Raw genomic sequence first — 19961 nt, forward strand, 5'->3', positions numbered from 1 at the left:
TGGAAAAAAATTTAAACTCAAAATTTTAATATTTAAAATGTTAACGAGGTTATAATGCAAACTCGGAAATATTTATTCATTTCCTGAATAAACAAGCTGTTCTCAGAGGAAAATAAGGTCCCGGGAACACTGTTTAAAGCTAGAAAGGTGGCAGGGTCCGCCACATATAAACAAAGTAAAACAGTAGTGTTGTCCTTTAAGGTCAGTTCGTTTATTCAGTTTATTCACCATGAAAACAAAGTTTGTTTATTTAGTTTGTTTAGGGAAAACTAACTCAAGGATCAAAATGTCTTTCCCAAAACTACATAATGCATCTTTAAGAGGTTAATTTCCCAATACATTTTGCTTATCTTGGATATTTTCTTTTATATTTCAGATAAAGAAGTTGGACATTTGGCCCATCATCAGCCTGTGGCTCACCTGTTGATGGTACTCTTGATATACAGCAGATCTCCAGCACTGCAGACTGCTGTTTCTTCACCTATACACTACAGCCACCGTGTGGTCACAAAGGGAACTGTCACACGCGTGAATGGCACATACTTTCAAGGCATGCAAGTTGATGAAAGTGATTTGAGCAGCGGAGGAAGCCCCGGGTCGCCTCGTATGTTTTTCTTGCGCTCACCTCGTTGATTTTCACGGCGGATGCGCGCCGCTATCTCAACATCAGAGCTCGCCGAGGACGCACGGAAAGTTCACCTCCAAGTCTGCGTGCATGTGTGTCTGTGTGTGTGCGTGCGTGCGTGAATTCGCGCTCATGTGTGCACAGTCTGTCTGCCTAATAGAGTGACCCCCCAGCACGCTGTTTAAAGGGAAGACAAGAGAGCTGAGTCAACGAATCGCAGGGAGAAGGATGCAACAGTTGATGTGCGCAAGTTGCACAGTTTGTGTTTGGAGAGGATGGTGGCTTTGATCTGTGCGGAGGACGGATCGGATGTTTTGCTGCTTTAAACCCCCCTCATCTGTCAGATAAACGGGAAATCAAACAGGAGAAGAGTTTGTCGGCCGTCCGCTCGCGCGTCTTTTCTCACCGGAATGGACATTTGGACAGACACGCGTTTGGAGGGACCCCACGCTCTGCTGGAATGGAGTTGAAGCGCGGGTTTCGGTGAGTTGCAGTGCAGCCTGCACCCAATATGCATCGGATTCTGCAGAGGAGGCGAGTGCGCAAGCTGCGGGTCGTCTGGGCTTCTCTGGCCCTGGTGGCTCTGTCCCTGGCCGCGTGCAGCGCGCTGTTCACGGCGTGGACTTGGCGACAAACGCGGGACCTGTCTCAATCCTTTAAGATCCTGCAGGACCGACTGGAGCAGGTTTGTGTCACACTTTATAAAAAATAAAAAAAATGATAAAAACCCACCCCAATATTTCCTGCCTGTCTGAATAGCGTGCATATTTGTACCAACAATAATATTTACGCGTCTGCAACTCAAGTGTTTCTTATGTAACTTCTTTTGTGGCTACTGGGAGTCTTCGCGGGGGGTTTATGGAAAAATGCAGTTGCACACTTCACCCCCCACCTCCTCTCTCCTCGCACGTACTCTATTCTGTTGCACCATTTCTCTGCTTGGCACTTTTATTGCTTACCAATAAGCGCAGTGGAGCACTTATTTTCGTGTCCAGCCCCCCTCGCGCCATGTTTAATTACTCTGGTGCCAGTTGTGCTCCAGTTTTATCTCAATTTACTGGAAAGCCTCAACTATTTGGCATGTGAGCGCTTCATACCCGACCGACTGCACAAGAGGCTCCAGGCGTGAAACAGGCTGGGTGATAAAGTACGGCAAGTGTAAGCGATTTGCAGCGTGCACGGGTCAGGAGGTGCATGTGTTCTTAAATCCCAGTGCAGTCTCATGCAAAGTGCACTTGCAGCATATGTGAGATTCCTGCACGGGTTGCATCATGAGGCGAATTATTCTCTCCAAAAGCGGCCAAGAGGAGCTGATGGAAATTCTTCTGGTTTCAAGTTCACAGTATTTACAAAACCAGGTTGCACTGGATTTGAGATCAGGGGGACAGGTTGGCTGTGGATCATGTTGACACACACACACACACACACACTTTCTCCCTCACACACAAACACCCTCAAATTGGACACGTGGAGTGTTGATGCTGGAGCCTTTCCCAAGGGGCCCCGTTCTGTCCATTTGACCGGTGGCCAACTGCTGATGAGAGCCAGCGAGCGAACGTCTGGAAGGAGCGGAGAGCGACTCCGCTGCCTTCATTTCCAACAGTAGCAGTAAATTTAAACACACTTTTCCCCGAGCCACTTCTCCTCTTACTTCACATCGGGCCTCCTTCGGTCACTCGGTGGGCCCCCAGCCAAGAGTTTTAAAACTTTCGCTGGCTCGGCAAAATTCATTTCTCGCTCGGAAAAGAGGGAGTAAAGACATGTGAGGAATGCAAAGCACTAAAAACATGCATTAGGTGTCGCAACCGGTCTCTGAGGAAGTGGTAGACCTATTCTAAAGCTAGCATGGCAGCGAGGGGCAGGATACTGGAAGAGACGAGCCTGTTTATGTGGCTGACTGGCTGGAAAAGGCCGTCTGTGGCTGTGTGGGACCACTGCCAGAAAAAAAGTCATAAGAAGCTTATTGGACATTCGTTAATAGTGTGTTTTTTTTCTCTCTCTCTCTCTCTTTCAACAGGTCAACACACAGAGGAAGGCCATTGTTCAGCTCATTCTGGAGAAGAGAGAGCTGCTGGTGGGGCAGAGAGTGAAGAGAGACGGTACTGCACATCAGAAGGCCTCAAGTTCACTTCACTTGCCTTTTTTAAGTCGGGAACAACTTGAGAATCTAAAAGTCAAAAGTTCATATATTTCTTCTCACCTGTAGAGATATTTGTCCATCCAGATTGTTCTGGTGTGAGAGACGTCAGCCGTGGAGATGTCTGTCTTCCCCCGACACTCAGCAGCGATGTCTCTTTCCAGGAATCATGACCCAGTTATTCAAGATAATCCACAGACCTTGTTGTGAGCAGTTTAATGTAGGAGCTATTTTCTTTCTGTATCACTAGATAGATAGATAGATAGATAATTGTCCATGATCGCCAGCAGTTTTGCCAGCATCCTGTCCTCTGCCACCTCCTCCAGGGTGACGAGCTTAGAGCCAACAACAGACCCTGCCTATGCAGAAGGAAGCGAGCGTCTACTTGTGGACAAGAAGCTAGCTAACTAAGCTATCTAGTGTTACGGCCATGGATGTATGAAGGGGAATTATGGATACAGCATCGGAGTCCCATTCGTTCTCATGAAGCTGAAAAGACTCCTGGGGTATAAAATAACCCTGATCTGCTGCGCTGTCAGGCCCATAGAGCGGCTTCTCACAGCTGCTTCTTTCGCGATATAAGCTAATTGGAAAAAGTCTTTTTTGGACCACTGTTGGACGTCTACGAAAATTGTCTTCGAAGCCTGCCGCTGTTCCCGGGGGCTTGATTATGAGCAGTTTTATGTAGGCGCCATTTTCTTTCTGTATCACTGCGCAACAAGTATCTGCTCATAGACACGAGGCTAGCCAACTAAGCTAGTCACATTACAGCTCAGCCGACGAGGACAGCATTAATGTTTAGACGCTTTTCCATGAGTAGATGCTCCTTTTCCTTCTGCACGGTGATACAGTTGGTGGGTCGGTGCTCACAAGGTCTGTGGATTATCTCGATTATCATTCTGGAAAGAGACGTTGCTGTTGAGTTTTTAGTCCCGTTATATTTAAGAGAAGTTTTAACCAAAACGATCTAGATGACAGATAGCCCTACATGTAAGAGGGAAAATATGTATTTTTAAAATTTTGGGGTGAACCGTCCTTTTAAGTTAATACAACTCAATTCTAAGTGAACTGAAAAAGTAGATATGAAGTCACCAAGACTAAGGACTAATAGTTATTTATTTACCTGTTTCAAGGCAACCAGTGTCCTAGATTTGTTTCAAAGTAAAATCAACTTGTCAGATTTTGCAGTGCACAGCCGCATTTTCCAGACTTCAACGCCACCAACGTACAGAAGTATTTTGCTTTTGAGCCGCCCCCAAATCACCACAGACACAATACTTACCAACTGCACAGTGTTGTTTTTTTGGGAAGAACATTTAACACAAACGCTGGCCAGTCTTGGCCCACATGCCACTTTGGTCAGGTCTAGCGGGCCGCAGGCACTACCCGCTGCTAAAAGTTGACACAGGAAAAAGTAGGCAGCTGGATGACTGTTTCAGAAATTACAGGTCTGACCAGAGCGGCCTCGGAGCCCAGAAAACCAGCTGGCGCGGGAGCGAGGCCTTGTTGCACGCTTCTGGGCAATGAAATTGATTTTTTTTTGTCCCCCCTCTGAGCACACGACTGACACAGCTATGATTTGTTGTGAAAGCGGTGATATTTGATGACCTATCATTGCTGTATTTATAGCCTCTGCTTGCGTCACCGTCACGGGATTGCTTGATTGTTCACATTTTGTCCGAGAGTGAACCCTCAGGCGCTTTTAAGCTGGGTTTTCAGCGCGGGGATGAATGTCCAAAAAGTTGACAAACGGATTCATTTAGAGAGCCGCACGCCTCGCCAAAATATCTGTATTGATACCCTGCAGATACTAGCCTTTCTCTTTTGTAACTGATATCTGACTTTGTCTTCCAGAACGCATTAAACAGTGTTCAGAAACTCATGGCTGTCAATGGAAAAAAAAAAAAAAACACAAAACAGCTTTTTCCAGTTTGTGGAAAGTTGACCACCGTGCTGCAGCCTTTCAGCAGGACACTGCCGTTATGTTCTCTCCTGATGACTGACAGCTTAAGTCAGGAAACCCTGGCCAGCCGGAGGGCTTTACGCTCGCCCGTAGAAAATCCTAAATCTACAGGGGCACCCACCTGCGAGTTATTTTAGCACGGGCTTAATATTCCTCGCATGATGTCGGGGGCCCGGTGTTTGGCTGCTCCTTCTCCTAACATAAAGTATTTCACAGTTCGTATATACAGTGTTGGAGTTGTATCTGCGTTTGAAACTGCTCCCCGTAGGCTAGATCGCAAAGCTAAAATAAACCTTTAGAGTGAAACAAGAGCAGGCATTCTGCAGCTCTGGCTCTTTACTGTTGTGTTTTATTTATTGTATTTATGCGAGCGGGCCCCGTAGCTGTTGCTTCACTCTGTTCTTAATCGACTCTTCTGGGTCAGAGAGCAGCCAAAGACCTTTTTGACTCTCTTTTTCCGGCACTTCATTTCTCTTATTTAGCCATTCTCAGCTTTGTCTCTCGTTCGCTTTCCCCTTGTCTCTCTTGTCTTTTCCTGTCCCCCCTAATCACACACACACACACACACACACACACACACACACACACACACACACACACACACACACACACTCAGCTCTCCATCCTCCTTCACTCCACCTCTCTCCTCTTCTTTCTCCGTATTCTGTATTTTCTAGATGACTGCGACCAGCTGGCACTAAGATTAGCCCCCACAGGAAAGAAAAAAGAAAGAAAAAAAAAAAGAAAAAACGCGGCACACGCTTCTGCCTGAAAATAACAGTTTGAGGAAATATATTGAAGCACGTGAAAGGAAATCCTCGGCCCATCTGCTAACTGCGTTAAAACGAGCCAGGTTGACTCTAAATGGGCTGCAAATTAACACACTGTGTTATTAGACAGATACAGATGGTAATGATTGTTTTATCAAAAAAACCACAGGCATGTTTTTCTCTGCCATTCAAACTCATATTCTGTCTCTCCTTGCCTTTTCCGAAAAAAGGGGGGACGGTGCGAGGGAGGAATGGAAATGGAAAGAAAGCGGCGTCTCATTTTGAGAGTAAGTGGCTTGGCAGATCGCTTATAGCAGTCTCGTGTAGCATCTGCTGAAGTGGTTTCAATCTTATACCCCTATACGATTGCACCCATAAAATCTTAATTGACTTTCCCTTTTCTCTCTCTCTCCCGATGTCTCTTTTTACTTTCCACCAGTAACCAAAGTGTCCTCTCAGCAAGGTAAGAGTCATAAAAATGAAGGATGGGGGATAATCTGCGAATCTTTTGTCAGTGAGACGATTCATCTTGGATGTGTGTGTCTGTGTGTGTGTGTGTGTGTGTGTCAGTGGGAGAGGGCGGTGTGATAAAGGGCTGGGAGGAGAGGATGCTGAATATGAGTAAAGCGGTGAGGTACAACAAGGAGCAAGGCACCTTCACCGTGGAGAAAGCAGGCGTCTACTTCCTGTTCTGCCAGGTGAGTGTGTGCTGGAGGTTGTAGTTTATCAACAGTAGCGTCTCATCGCTACTCTAATGCTTAACTCGTCAGTATTTTTTTTTATCAAAATGAACACATGTACTATAAAAGGAGTTCTTTGCAAATGAGAAAACCCACAGAATCAACATGCTAACATTAGCATCTCTCATTGTTTAGGTTTTTAGGCCTGCAGCTGCTTATGTTTCGCTTCACTCTCACAGCTCTCATTAGTTCCCAGAAGTGACATGAAGCTGTTTTCAGAAGACAGAAAAAGCTAAATAAACCTAATGTACACTTCCTGCTCAGCACCAAACCAGCTAACAGACAAAGTTAGCACAGTGAGCTAAAGAGCCATTAGCTCGGTCGCTAATCAGGGTGGGGCAATGTCTACCGAATTGGCATATGACGAGGTTCACGGTCAAACATCGCTCGATGGACGACGACATTGTTGTTTGTGGTCACCACTGTTTTCCTCCGTCGCTCGGACAGCAACCTCCGACTGTCTCCCGTCACCGCCGACACACATTCCTGTGGCCGGTTTAAAACGGTCGTCTTCTCCGCACCACACGTCCACTTATCTGTGTTCAGCCTCGGAAGCTTGAAACTAATTTAGCCCGTTAGCTCAACTGAGGAAGCTAAGCTAAGAAATAACAACGGCACGGTTGAGGGAAACACACTAACAGCGACCTACAGAAAAGAAACACCCTCTGCACCCTACTTTATCGTAGTCATTGGTTAGGATGGTACAGGGCTTGTTAGCCAATGACTGCCCAGCCCTATTGCTAATAGTATGAACGTAAACAAGCTAGCAGGTGCTACCTTTTCTTTTGCAAAATGGGATTTAGCCATTTTAATGGCAGGGGACGCCTCCCCACGTGCAAAATAAGTTCCAACTGATACTATTTTGCAGGGCGCCGTTGGTGCATCCTGAGTTTAGCCCCGCCCCAAGACGATTATAATTGGTTTAAAGAAAGCTATTCTATTTTCCCCTCCTATTCTCAGTTTGATTGTTTTGTCATCCGTTCCAACACTCACTGATATCAAACAAGTCAAATAAACTTCTCCGAAGTGTCTTTTCAAAGTGTCATAAGGTTTAAATTTGGTGAAAAATATTCAATTTTATTTTCTTTGTTCTTAAATTTGGTTTCCTTACTTCCTGAGATGAAGTGGTTCAGAAACCTCAGCTTCATATTTGCAACTAGAGTGAGTCAACAGAGTCGTTGGCCTCATTTTCAAGTTTTCTTTGAGCTGTAGATATATCAAAAACAGCTTCCATTTGCACAAACATCAGTCATACTGTACTGGTATGTATCATGTTTTTTAGAGAGGTCGATATCGGGTTTCGGCTAATCTCATGTAGCCAGACTTTGGTCTTGTCAAGCTGACAGAGGTCTGGAGAAAATCTAGGCTAACCAAAAAAAAAGAAAGAATAGCGGGACTTTGGAGGTCCTGAGGCAGTCTGGGTAGCTTTCGTGTGAATACTCCTCGTGTCTCTGCTAACCTCCCTTAATGAGATCAGCCTCTGTGTCTCCTCAGGTGTTGTTCAATGAGCAGCAGTCTCAGTATGTGAAGCTTGACGTGGTGACTAGCGGCCCGAGGCCTCAGAAGCTGCAGTGCATAGAGGGTTACGGGACGACCCCCTCCGCCGGGCCGCACCCTTTCCACTTCCTGAAGCCCTGCCAGGTGTCCGGCCTCCTGCGACTGGACAAAGGCACGGAGCTGCAGACCATCACAGGCTCGTCCTTCAAACTCCACGCTGTGGGCAACCCGTCAGCCTCACCTCACATCTTCAGCATCTTTAAAGTCAACTGAAGCTTGGAGTCTCACTTGTTTTTGTATGGATGGCATTTCTTTTTTTCTACATGGTAAAACAGTCATAAGCAGTCGCGGGTATCACATCGTGCCACAGCCGCTTCCCGAAGAAGTTAATTTGAAAGACAAACCTGACATTTGTGGAAGTTGTTGTGGAATTTTTCCTCTGGACAGCCGTGCTGTTTTGGAACGCAGAAACACAGACTTTTGGATTAAAACCAAGACCCAAAGTGGACGAAATGGCTCGATGAACGTCTGCCGAGAGCACAGATGTGATGGAAGCTGCTGTGTAGATAAAGGGCTTCATATAAAAAGTTCTTGGATGTTCCTCTTAGCCTTCGTATCGTGTAATAAATTGTGCTTACACTCTCTTTTTAAGACTGACAGTAAAGCTGTGCATGCACCTTCCACTTTTATATCACCGGTGCCTCAAGAAGCTGAGAGCACGTCTGCAAGATCTCGACACTATTAACGGCCTACATGAGTTGTCAATGATATTTTATACAGTGTGTGTTTGTAAAATCTAATGAATCAAACATTTCTTGTTTATACTGATTTTATGATCTTTACAATGCAATGTGTGTGTGAATTATTGCCTTTTCTTTAAATACTTTGTAGATACGTCACACTTTTGTTTCCCTTTTTTTTTTATATGTGCATATCAAGCAGCTGGCAAAGAAAGGAGAACATTTTTAAAAAACATGGATGTGAATTTGTGCTCTTTTCTAAGGTCAAAGTTGATTGTGTGTTTTTTTCATGGTTTATGATCGTATCCGTATGTACAGTATTGGCTTTACTTTTGAAAAGTAGTTGCAAGTTACAGTAACCAAAGCTTTAAATACAGCTTTGCTTCTCTTGTTGTTATATGTTTGATGGCGCAGTTACCATCACTTCCAAGTCGTCTTGTAAATCATTAGATAATTATTCATTTGCCATGAAGAGTCAGTCATTAAATAGTATTGGAGAGGCCCTCATGTCCGAAGATATAGTGTAAGTAAAAGTTGAAATTAAATGTTACACAGATTTTGTACTGAAAAAGGAACATTGTCTTCGATTCTCTGATTCTGTGATTAATAGATAATAAAAGTTTGAATACTAGTATAATATCAAGATGAGCATTAAAGGTGCAATATGTAAGAATTGGCCACCTGTTGAATTCATACTCATAACAAACAGGGGGCAGCCTATCACCAGAGTAACCGCTAACTTTAGCTGCTAGGAAGTTAGCTCAGTTAGCCGTGCAGCAGTCCAGACTGGGAGCTCGGGGACCAGGGGAGTGTTGGTGTTAGCATAGCTAGAACAGGAGCTTTGGTCCGGGGCTAGCTGGTTAGCATGCTAACTTCAGCAGACATTTCTGCAACACAACACACAGATGTCATAACATACTGACATTTTTTATGTTTTCAACTAAAATTTTTACACAATGCACCTTTAAGAAAAGTCTTAATATAAGCCTATACCAAAACACAGATAATTTACTCACCTGGACAGCTTTGCTAGCAGTTCTTTGAGGCTGTGCCCTAGAAAAATGGTACTTTGAGCTAACTGCTAACACAGAATTATAAGAAGAACCAGATAACAAACGCATTTCACTTCACATTTTGATTTCGTCATGCATTTTTAAATTCCTTTTCTTGAGGAAAGTTTTACAAATATAAAACCTCAATGAGTCAAAAAAGGTGTCGAGGTATCCTGTCTACAGTTGTCTCTTTTATAATGGCACTCTATGGGCACTGGGCAAAAAAATGAAAGCATAGCCTGAGCGGCCACTATATTCTGGTCTGTAATACATTTGTGTGCTAACGTCAGCAAGCTAAAGGTGTTATTGATAACATTCAGCCTCTTAAGTGTGATATTTCCCCACCTACCATTGCATTCACACCACAATCATCATGTTTGAATCATTTGCCCCCTCAAGTGGTGCCAGTTTGTTACCCCTAACTATGCTAACACTAGCTTGCTAACGTGAACGTTGCTAAGGCTAGCTACCATTAACGTTGCTAGAGCTGGTTAGCTAACGCTAGCTAGCTAACTTAAAAAAATATTTGTCTACATAAAAATGTTACCAATGTGACAGTTAAGCAGGTATAATGTTTACAATGATCACAGTCTTATATTAACATGTTAGCATTCAGCTAATTAGCATTAAACAAAGTACAGCTGCGGCTGATGGGAATGTCATGAGTTTTGTTGGATTTTCTTTTTTAAGTATTGGACATATTAACATTTTGATTTTGATGATGAAGCTAGGAAAAATTCAGAGGCTACCAAAGTCATTAAGATTCATCCTCTTGGGCGGAAAATGGAAATTTTGTGCCAAATTTCATGTCGATCCTTCAAATAGTTGTTAAGATGTTTCTGCTTGGACCAAAGTGGCAAATTGACTGACCGACAATGTAGAGCCACAGTGTTAGCTTAGCTAAAAATAAATAATAGAAAGGTTTTTTAACTTTAACTGAATCTGGGAAGTTACTCTCCTATATACTGTCAGTGATACATCTTGATAACCTTGCAGATAATACAAAGAAAGTTTTCTGATTGTTACATTAAGCTCCTGATTCTTGTTCTCGAAGGTTTCTCAGTCACATTATTCGACTGTCGCTTCTTTATTTTTATCTCTTTTTTAGAAAATGAAACTCCTTCCATTCTCTCATATGCTGCTGCTGCTTTCTGTAATATTCCCTGCTACAGTACAAACAGTGTGTATTTCTAGCAGTGGGTTCAGCACTCCCACTCTTGTTTATAAGTAGTTTTTGTGGACGGACCACATTGGTTTCTCCTCAGCACTTTACTGCAGCGAACGTAATGCTTTTAATTGGAGCCAAACATTCATGTTGTCAAATGGAAAAATGTCAGATTTTGATGTGTAGACGTTATATCCTGTCTGATTTCATCATCGTTTTCCTCTTCCCTTTTGTGTCTCACTCATCCCCCACCACCACCACTACTCCCACCAACCCCGTGCACCTCATATTTCCCCGTCAGCACCGATTAGACCGCGGACACACACACACACACTGAATCCCCAGTGTCCTCTGCACACACACACCAGCAGCCATCTAAATTTTCACTTCCTGAATCTGAACCTGAACCACATAGCTAAAGGTCTTTTGTGTGTGTGGAGGGACGAGGCATGATTTTCCTCACACACACACACACACACACACACACGATTTTACACACTTCCCTGCCCTAATTCCTATTTTTTGAAATGTCAAAGTTTATTACCATTCCGGAAAATCTTGTGAAGTTTTCTGAAGAAGTTCTCTGTAAAATGATGATGTATGCAATGCAATTTCTTCTCTCAGCCCACTCATCATATGATGAATAAACTTTTTTTTGGGTGTTTCTGAAGAGTTTTACTTTCAAATTTGTTTCACGAAAAAGTCAAGAAACTTGTGTGTCTCCAAAAAAAAGAAAGTAATAAGTTTTCAAGTAAATACAATAAAATGTCAGGATGGGTTGGACGATGAATTCAAAGCTGCCTTAATCAATATCTTTTATTAACAAATGGTCTCTACTGAGCATTTTAGCAACTTAAAGCGAGCTGTTTTGGTTTTACAGCCCACAACTTTCTCTATGAACCCACCGTACACCCAGCACCTAATGGCAGTTTAAAGGCCAAATAGCGACTAGCTCGTGAATGTAGCAGAGCAATTAGCAGTTAAAGAGCCAAATATTTCCCTCAGGTGTTGGTGGAGACCAAAACAGAGCCATAAGTGATCACGAATATTGCTATAAGCAATGAATGTTAATGCTGTGCTATTTGCTGGATGTACAAATGGCAACTGTTAGCTAGCATGCCTAAAGTGGCCATAAAATGCGTAAATATTGCTTTAAAGAGTGTTTTTATGACATAAAATGATACGCAAGCTAGTGAGAGGATAGTAATAAACCTTGTACTGAACAACACATCATTAAAAGTTAGAAATAGTAGTACACATACTGCAAAAAGTGGCTGTAAGCTTCATCAAATTGATCAAGTTACCTCCTTAAACTCATCACAGTTAAACTGATCTCATCTAACAAGACACTTAAACTGATCATACTGTAATTCATGTTGAACTTGTGACCCCACATCACAGGCACAGACTCGTGTGGGTTTTGAAAAGTTCAATTTTCACAACAAAATGGTCCCATTTGAAGCATTTTTGGAGACTTTAAAGAGCTGAAAGTCATCAATGTTTAGCCAAGAGAGAAAAAAAGCTACACTCAGGTCATTAAAATATATCTTATCCATTTATTCATCTGTGGGGATTCATTAGTCAGCACGGTAATCAATCCAGACAAACATACGAAACGTCATGTACTGTGATGGTTTTATTTGTTATTATTGGAGTAAATGTGACACTAACCTTGATTTTATTCCAGAGTCTGCAAGTCAAATGTTCATCTGTTGCAATAATAAACACATAGTGTCCGTGATATAAAATATCAATTGATAGCATCTAAAGGCTGAACATTACATACATTTGGGTGAATTCATGAATTTATGAGCTTTGTTAACTAATTTAATTACATTTTTTCAAGAAAATGAGTTAAAATGTCCGACACTTTCAAACTGCCTGCTAGTACCTCCCGCATAAAAACATCAGCCGCATGCCAGAAACGTAAATGTAAAAAGGAACGTACAGTACAGACGAGACAGTCGATACATCATCTATAAAGAGCCCGTCAGTGTGTGCTGAATGGGAGTCCACCAGGAATCACAAAGCTGAGATAACAGTAAACAGAGTACTGTGTGGCATCAATCTGCTCTGAGTAACAGAGCAGGATGACTCCTCACCTTCAGTCACCATGAATCACCCGCCATCTGCTCTTCAAGGTTGCTGTTGTGTGTATGTGTGTGTGGGGGGGGGGGAGAAGAGAGTGTGATGAACTTGTGAGGAGGAGATGTTGAATCACTGCAGCCCCCCCACATTGACGCCTTTGTGCTTCCACGCAGCATCCACAGCCGTCAGAGCAGATTGACGACAGTTTGTGGTCTCTGGAGACGACTGTTTCTCTGTTTGTTCAGTCAGAGGTTTTAGCTTTGTTTACCTTAAATAATCAACCCAAGCTAAATAGAGCACACCTTTTCTCAGCAGAGCAATGTCTCATAAAGTGTTTTGAGCTTTACAAATAAAAGGTTTTTCTGCTTTAAAGCCTGTAAAGCAGAAAAATTGGTCAGAGAACATTTTAGTTAAGAATTAATGGACCAGTGTTATCTAAAGTCGTCCATGCCTATCAATCTGCCTTTACATGAGATAAGCTGTCATGAAATATAAGGGCAATAAAAAGAGACCATAAACTTATATTGGGTGTCACATTCAAAAATGAGTATATGATTTAAAAAAATCATTTCAGAGTAAGATGATGTAACTTATGAAATAAAGAAATAACACAAGCATAAAGCTACATTCATAACCTTTGTTTAATTCCTTACTTAAGCCACACCTGGTGTAGCTAATGTTAGCAAACCTATTTCTGTATAAATGCCGAGTCACTGTTCTGACTGAATGACTCTTATTTAGTTGTGCTGCTGTCTTGTGACAATACGTCTTTGTGTGTGTTGCAACACCATGATAAAGCTAATTAAGTTTCACTTAAGTAAACTGTTAGCTGTGTGACTTGTGTACAGTCATGCTATGCTAGCTTAAGCTCGCTATGTGAGGCTGTACATGTGCACATACACTGGGCTTTGAGCTAAATGCTAACACGCTCATAGAGACTTAGGGACCAAACTGACTTAGGAGGCTAACATTTGCTAATATGCACTAAACGCTGAGGCTGATGGGAATGTCATTAGTTTGCCATGTTATTTATCATTAACCCAAATACTGGACACATTAAAATATTGACCTTTAGCCAGCTTCGTAGTCTCTTTCAAGCACGTCGCACATACATCATCAACGATTAGCATACTCAAGGGAACTTGAGTATGTGAAGCAGATTTCATGGCAGTCCATCCAAAATCACTTTGATTGATATCACTGAGACATTTTAATGAATGTCATTTTTTTTGCTCAGACTTGCTTCCAACTTTTCCCAGTGGCCACTGGTGGTACTGCAGCAAAAAATTGCCCCTGTGGCTCAAAGAGCATTTTCCCCTTGAGCACAAGAAGAAACATCTGTAAAACGGTTGAACTGCAAACCAGGTCATTTATGGCTGTTTCAGTTATGGAGTTTTGATTCATGAAGGTTTTATAAAGAGATTAAAAGAGATTTAAAGGTAAAGTCTGAGGGCTTAGCAAGGACTTAGACATATACACCAGGCGAGCATTTCTCATTTGACATCCAGTCAATCCATCCAAAACCCGTTGATATATTTCTGTCTGGACCAAAGTGATGTTGCCATCCTCCGACTAAAAACAATGTGTGAAATACATACGCCATCTTGAAAAAAAAATCCACACAACCCTTTTTTTTTTTATCATTTCATTCAGTTTTATTACAAACAAAAAAAATAAAGAAAGAAAAAAAAAAGGAGATGCGTCATCATTGACATGTTTCACTGCCACTCATCATTTGATCGGCACCACTACGTACACAGTGACACAAGATACCCAGAAATCAACACAAAAAAATCTGGAGAGGACAACGTAAGAGTGGAAAAAAAGAACTAAGTGCTTGTTTTTCGACACACAACGTTTTAGTTCAGGGGTTGCAAAATCTTTGTGTGAAACATAATTTGTAAAATGGAGCATTTCCTGGGAAGATTGGTGCAAAATGTCCGGGATTCATGGGGATAAATTAACTTCTACCGTAGCTATCTTTTTTTAATTTCAACTTAAATTAGACTAGGATTTACAGGTTGACATCAGGTTCTTAATTCATTTGATGACTTTACATTTGTTCAGCTATGTTTATTAAGGCGTTTTTTAATGAAGCGATATATAAAATGGATTCCCAGCCTCTGATTTTCCAGATAATAACCATGGGGCTAGATAGAATACATTTTCTTTTTGCTCAGAGAAGCATTTAGGGTTACATATGGCCGTTTTTCTATATATGCATATGTCATTTGCAAGCCCCAAATCTAAAACGTAAGCAAGAAAGAAATTAGTTTTTCTTGTAATATATCTACCTCTGAAGTTATCTCAACTTCTTCGTTTGCAATTATAGGACAAACATGGCAAAGTGGTGCATCGTGTGTCGCACATACTGTATTGTTGTTGTTTTTTTCATAGTTACAAAAAAATGTCTCTTTTGGTAGAAGCTCTTTCTCGAATAGCGACGGCGAGAACGACAGCAACATCGACGACAACAATACTCATCATAATCGCGAGAGTAGAAACAAGATAACACGAATGAGCTGTTTAAATATGCAAAGTATATCACAGGAAGTTTGTAGAAAGAAATAGAAAACAAAAAAAAAACGGGGGGAGGAGGAGGGGAGGGGAGGGAAGGTTCAAGGGGAGTGATCGATAGGTTTTAATAACACTGACTTGCTTATGAAAGGTTATAAACATTCATAGGAGGTTTTCTGAAAAATAGCGTCGTCGCGAGGCCTTTTCTGGAACAAACCCCCAAAATACCTCAAAGCTCTGTACATAAACTAGACCCAAGGAAGCAGGATGGGAATATTTAATGTGGTCGAACGAGTCCTGAATATAATTATCCTATCATACCTTGCTGCTTGTGTTTATCTGAACATGTACCATTTGAAAAAAGAGGAAAAAAAAAAAGGAAAAGCAAAGGTGAACAAATCTGGAGCTGTGCTTGGAGCTGCTCGGATTGAGAAATCAAGAGGTTCAGCCTCTCTGGGAGAATTAGAAACAGTATTAAAACCACTGTAGGCACAGCTTGACACCATTTTTTTTTTTCTTTCCTTTCCACGAGACAGCATTATTGTGATTAGAGCATGCTTCAGGGGATGGAGTGCGGCGGTAGAAATGATTTTCACATGCAGCTTCCTGTCGAGAGTTTAAAGACCAGGCGAGGAGGAAGAGGAGGAGGAAGAGGGTTACATGGCCTATTGAGAGATCTAAAGGTTTTCTAGGGTTGAGGTGGGTTGAGCGTTGTGTGTGTGCGTGTGTGTGTGCGTGTGTGTGTGTGTGTGTAGATGAGGTTAGAAGCATCCCAAGAGGAGGAGGAGGAGGAGGCCTGCATGAGGAGGCCGCTTATGAGGAGTATAATGGTTTGAGGCAGACGAGAAAAGGTCACAAGAAGTTATGAGACAGTATGGACTGTGTGTAGTGCAGGAGTGTGTGTGTGCATGTGTGCGCGCGAGTGTGTGTCCGTGGAGAGTACGTGCATAGGTGTGTGAGTGTGCTGTACGTGCGAGCAGTTGTGGTTTTTTTCAGGGAGTACCAGTCACGGAGCAAAGTGTTAGAAAACTTCTCGGAGAGAAGGTGAAGATATCTTTGCAGCAGATGGGTTCAGTGTGTGTGTGAGAGAGTGTTAGCGTGTGTGCGTGTGTGTGTAGTCTAGTCGTCGATACAGATGACCTCTCCGCTGCGCTGCTCTCGCCGGTTGACTAGCAGCTCTGCTTCCCGCTCCTTCTTTACAGACATGGGAGGCCCGTTCAACACTGCGGAGGGAGAGAGAGACAAGAGAGTTCAGTTCTGTTTGTTCTGGAAAACTTCTCGAAATGATTCCTAGGTGCAAGTTTCCTGGTAACTCAAGCAGATAAAGTCAATCTCTGTGTTTCAACACCCAAACTATCATACTATTAAGTATGCTAGAAACATATTTAGTATGTCCCAATATGGAAAATTTGAAATGCAGTATGCCAAACACTACCACGACGTCCTACTACATCCGGTGGTATTCTGCAGCATGCAAGCCAGCATGCTTTTCTGGCTATTCTGACCGACAATTCTCTGCAGAGCAGACGATACGTCACATACGTCGCTGCGTGTCACGCGAGGAAGCATATCGCCACGCCGGAAAAATAAAAATAAACGTTATAACAAGATATATTCACGTTATTGTTATGAAATACAAACGTATCAGGTTGCAACGAGGAGCTTTTCTTGTTATAACGTTTGACTGTTTATCTTGTTATAACGTGAAATGTTTTAAATCGTAACAAGTCAACACGTTATGGTTTCACGTAATTATGAGATAAATGGTGAAATAATATAATATATATAGATTTTTCACGTTATGACACGACACTGACCCTGACGATACTAAATCTGACTGAAAAAGATCACTTCTGTTTCACTGAGAGCATATAATACATTGTATTGTTCTTTCCTCCTCAGGAAATCAAAAGAGGAATCTTTTTGCAGTGGAGCTGATAAGGGTGATAAGTACTCGCAACATCCTCTTTTGCAACGTCAGTCAAAGTTTGAGGGAAATATTGCCTCAGTTTTCTTTTGGCCTCAGTCCTAAAACATGTCTGGTGCTGACAGGGAACCCGCCAATCATCTCCTTCTTGTTTTTTTTCCTATGATAATGCAACCAGAGTATCAGGACATGATGAGCAGCGGCTTCAGAGCAAACAAACTGCACCCAGAGCTTGCTCAATCGTACTTTGATAATCCTTTTAATGAGCAAACTTGCATAATACAGTACATCAATATGTCATATTACATATACAGTATCATGTTTACAATATGATAAAAACCCAGAATGCATAACGTTTTAACCTGGACAAAAGTGAGGCCGGCAATGAGTAAACACACGCACACACAGGCAAACGAGGTCATAGACACACACACACACACACACACACGCACGGAAATCAACATCTTTCTCCACGACTGCACAGCTGGCCAGCAAAGGGATCTGTGCTTCCCACATTTGTGCGCTATCATGAATCTGCTCGGGGAGTGGAACGGCGAGTTTAGCGCTCCTTTCAAAACAAAGCCAGGAATAGACTAACAGCGCACTTCTCTCTCACTCGCGCCACGGGGAAAGATAAACTGTCATAACACCCCCGTGCAGATCAAAGATGTGATAAGCAGCGTATTGAGGCTGAAGACGTTTTGGGGGGGCTGAAACTGTGTGTGTGTGTGCGTGTGTGTCTCGAACCAGAGGGGGGACCACTTATGGGAAAACGTATGGCATTTCGCCAGTGGAGGCCAACAAAAGGGATGGAGGGAAAGAGAAGGAAGAGAGACGGGGTTAGCGAGTGTGTATGCGAGTGTCGGGGGGGTGGCAGACAAAATCTGATAAGGAGCAAAACAAATGGAGGTAAAGACTGGGTGAAAGAGCAGGAGGAATTACGGGCGCGTAGAGAGAAAAAAAAAGATGCAGAAGCCGAGGATAGAAACTTGGAAGAGGGAGAGAAAAAACAACAGATATGAACCGCAGCGATGTGTTCGAGGTAATCTGGAAACAGTCTTATCATTATGTACTTTGTCCACCAGAGAGCGCTGACCAATATTTTTGAATTTGTAAAATATCCCGCTCAGTACACATCCAGGTCATAATTGTTCAAAAAACACATTTAAAGGACCTTTATTGAAGATATTCATTCATTTGAAAGTTATAATCCTTAATATTTAAATGAAATCAAAGGCCACTTTTGATCCTATTTATATCCCGTACTTTGCAGAATAGCCATTCATTGTATTCACATTCACTAATTATCGCTCTACGCAGTTGTTTGCATTCCTGGCGGCGGAGTCCGCCATTCCCACACTGAATTGAAATCACCCTCCTACACATGCGTCACTGATATGAAACTGAAGCTACAACGATAATTTGATTAATCGATTCGTGGTCAACTATTAAATTAATCGCCAACTGTTCTGATAATAAATAAAAAAAACTAGTTGCAAACTATTTAAATAATCGATGAATCATTTCTGTCATTTTTTCAAACAACACTGTCAAATGTTTGCTTCTTAAATTTAAGGATTTGCTGCTTTTTTTGTTTCATTTCTGATAATTAATGAAGGTCTCTGGGAAATTGTGATGAGCATTTTTCATTTTGTTTTGTACATTTTATAGACTAAACGATTAATTGTGAAAATAACCGTTGCATTAATCGAACATGCAAATAATCTTTAGTTGCTCTTCAGCAGATCTCAGCAGGTCGGTTATTATTTATTTTATCTTTTATTAAAAGAACGCGAGTTTGTTTGGCTGCACTGTCAACATACACCAGTTGCTCTTCTGTGGTATTTCTGTCAGCGTAGCTGCTCAAGGAGTGTTTGCTGTAGTATTAAACAACACTTGGCCTACCACCAGTAACTTCTGATAATTGATATTGATATATTGGTCTCACGAAACTCCCGTATAAACTGAGGTAAAGAAGCTGAGATAAAACAGGAGGAGGAATTCAATGAGGCACTTGTATTACAACAGATAATGAATTCCCTCTGTGTCGTCCAACATCGTACATTTCACTCTCCCGCCAAATTCACTCTGCGATATTTCACCTCTGTCCATCCTCCTCCTCTCGCTCTTTCTTCATACAGATCCATTACTCTCTCCAGCCCCCCTACAGCCTCACAGCAGCAGAGACTGTTAGACAGATGAACATTTTTTTGTCCCAGATTAGCTTGGCTGTGATAATTGTAGTTGCAGTAAAAGTATGATGAATCCAGCAGCCCTGTAGTACCTGGACATATCTCGAAGAATTCCTCAAACTTAAACCATTTTATTCCTCTACCAGGCCTAAAACTCTGGGAATGCAGTGGACGGAGCATCTCAAGTCCAGAAAGGCAATAAAAAACATTCTTGGCCGACATGACAGCCTGTGTCTCTCCCCTGTAGGTCCTGCCTACTATCTGATAGAAGCGAACCGCTGCCATCTTGGCAGGAAACGCAGCATTTTTGCTTGCAGAAAAGCTTTGCGTGAGTGCATCAATGCCAAAGCCTTTCATCAGGAACAACCTTCTGTGTCTGAACTGTCAACTGCTCAGGAACTTTAAAAAAGCACAGGCTTGATTTTAGACTGAAGAGTCCGTCCAGCTGAGGCTTGAAAGAGTTTCATAAATACATGTGTCGCAAGAGTTTGGAGGTAAAGAAGTGATTTGCATGCTTGTGTGTGTGTGTGTGTGTGTGTGTGCACATG

The 19961-nt window shown here is 42.2% G+C and overlaps 2 protein-coding genes across 2 annotated transcripts in view; one reads left to right on the plus strand and one right to left on the minus strand.

The window, feature by feature from the left end:
* The first annotated feature begins 574 nt into the window (after positions 1–574).
* tnfsf12 (TNF superfamily member 12) lies at positions 575–11354 on the plus strand. Its single transcript, XM_084343577.1, has 6 exons — positions 575–1310; positions 2643–2724; positions 5726–5782; positions 5935–5958; positions 6066–6193; positions 7730–11354. The coding sequence occupies exons 1-6, from the start codon at positions 1137–1139 to the stop codon at positions 8003–8005; spliced, it is 741 nt and encodes a 246-aa protein (XP_084199703.1). The 5' UTR covers positions 575–1136; the 3' UTR covers positions 8006–11354.
* Positions 11355–14415: 3061 nt separating this feature from the next.
* chd3 (chromodomain helicase DNA binding protein 3) overlaps positions 14416–19961 on the minus strand; it is a 41484-nt gene continuing 35938 nt past the window's right edge. The window contains exon 40 of the mRNA XM_084343873.1: positions 14416–16517. Within this exon, the coding sequence (XP_084199999.1) occupies positions 16414–16517 (104 nt within the window). The 3' untranslated portion in view covers positions 14416–16413. The remainder of the gene's footprint in view (positions 16518–19961) is intronic.

This window comes from Pagrus pagrus (genome assembly GCF_965226575.1).
Source record: "Pagrus pagrus genome assembly, chromosome: 22".
NCBI classification, from domain to species: domain Eukaryota; kingdom Metazoa; phylum Chordata; class Actinopteri; order Spariformes; family Sparidae; genus Pagrus; species Pagrus pagrus.

Coding starts and splice junctions, on each gene's coding strand:
- tnfsf12 (XM_084343577.1), top strand. CDS start 1,137: ATGCATCGGATTCTGCAGAGGAGGCGAGTGCGCAAGCTGCGGGTCGTC. Junction 5,959..6,065: donor CAAAGTGTCCTCTCAGCAAG/GTAAGAGTCATA, acceptor TGTGTGTGTCAG/TGGGAGAGGGCGGTGTGATA. Junction 6,194..7,729: donor TCTACTTCCTGTTCTGCCAG/GTGAGTGTGTGC, acceptor GTGTCTCCTCAG/GTGTTGTTCAATGAGCAGCA.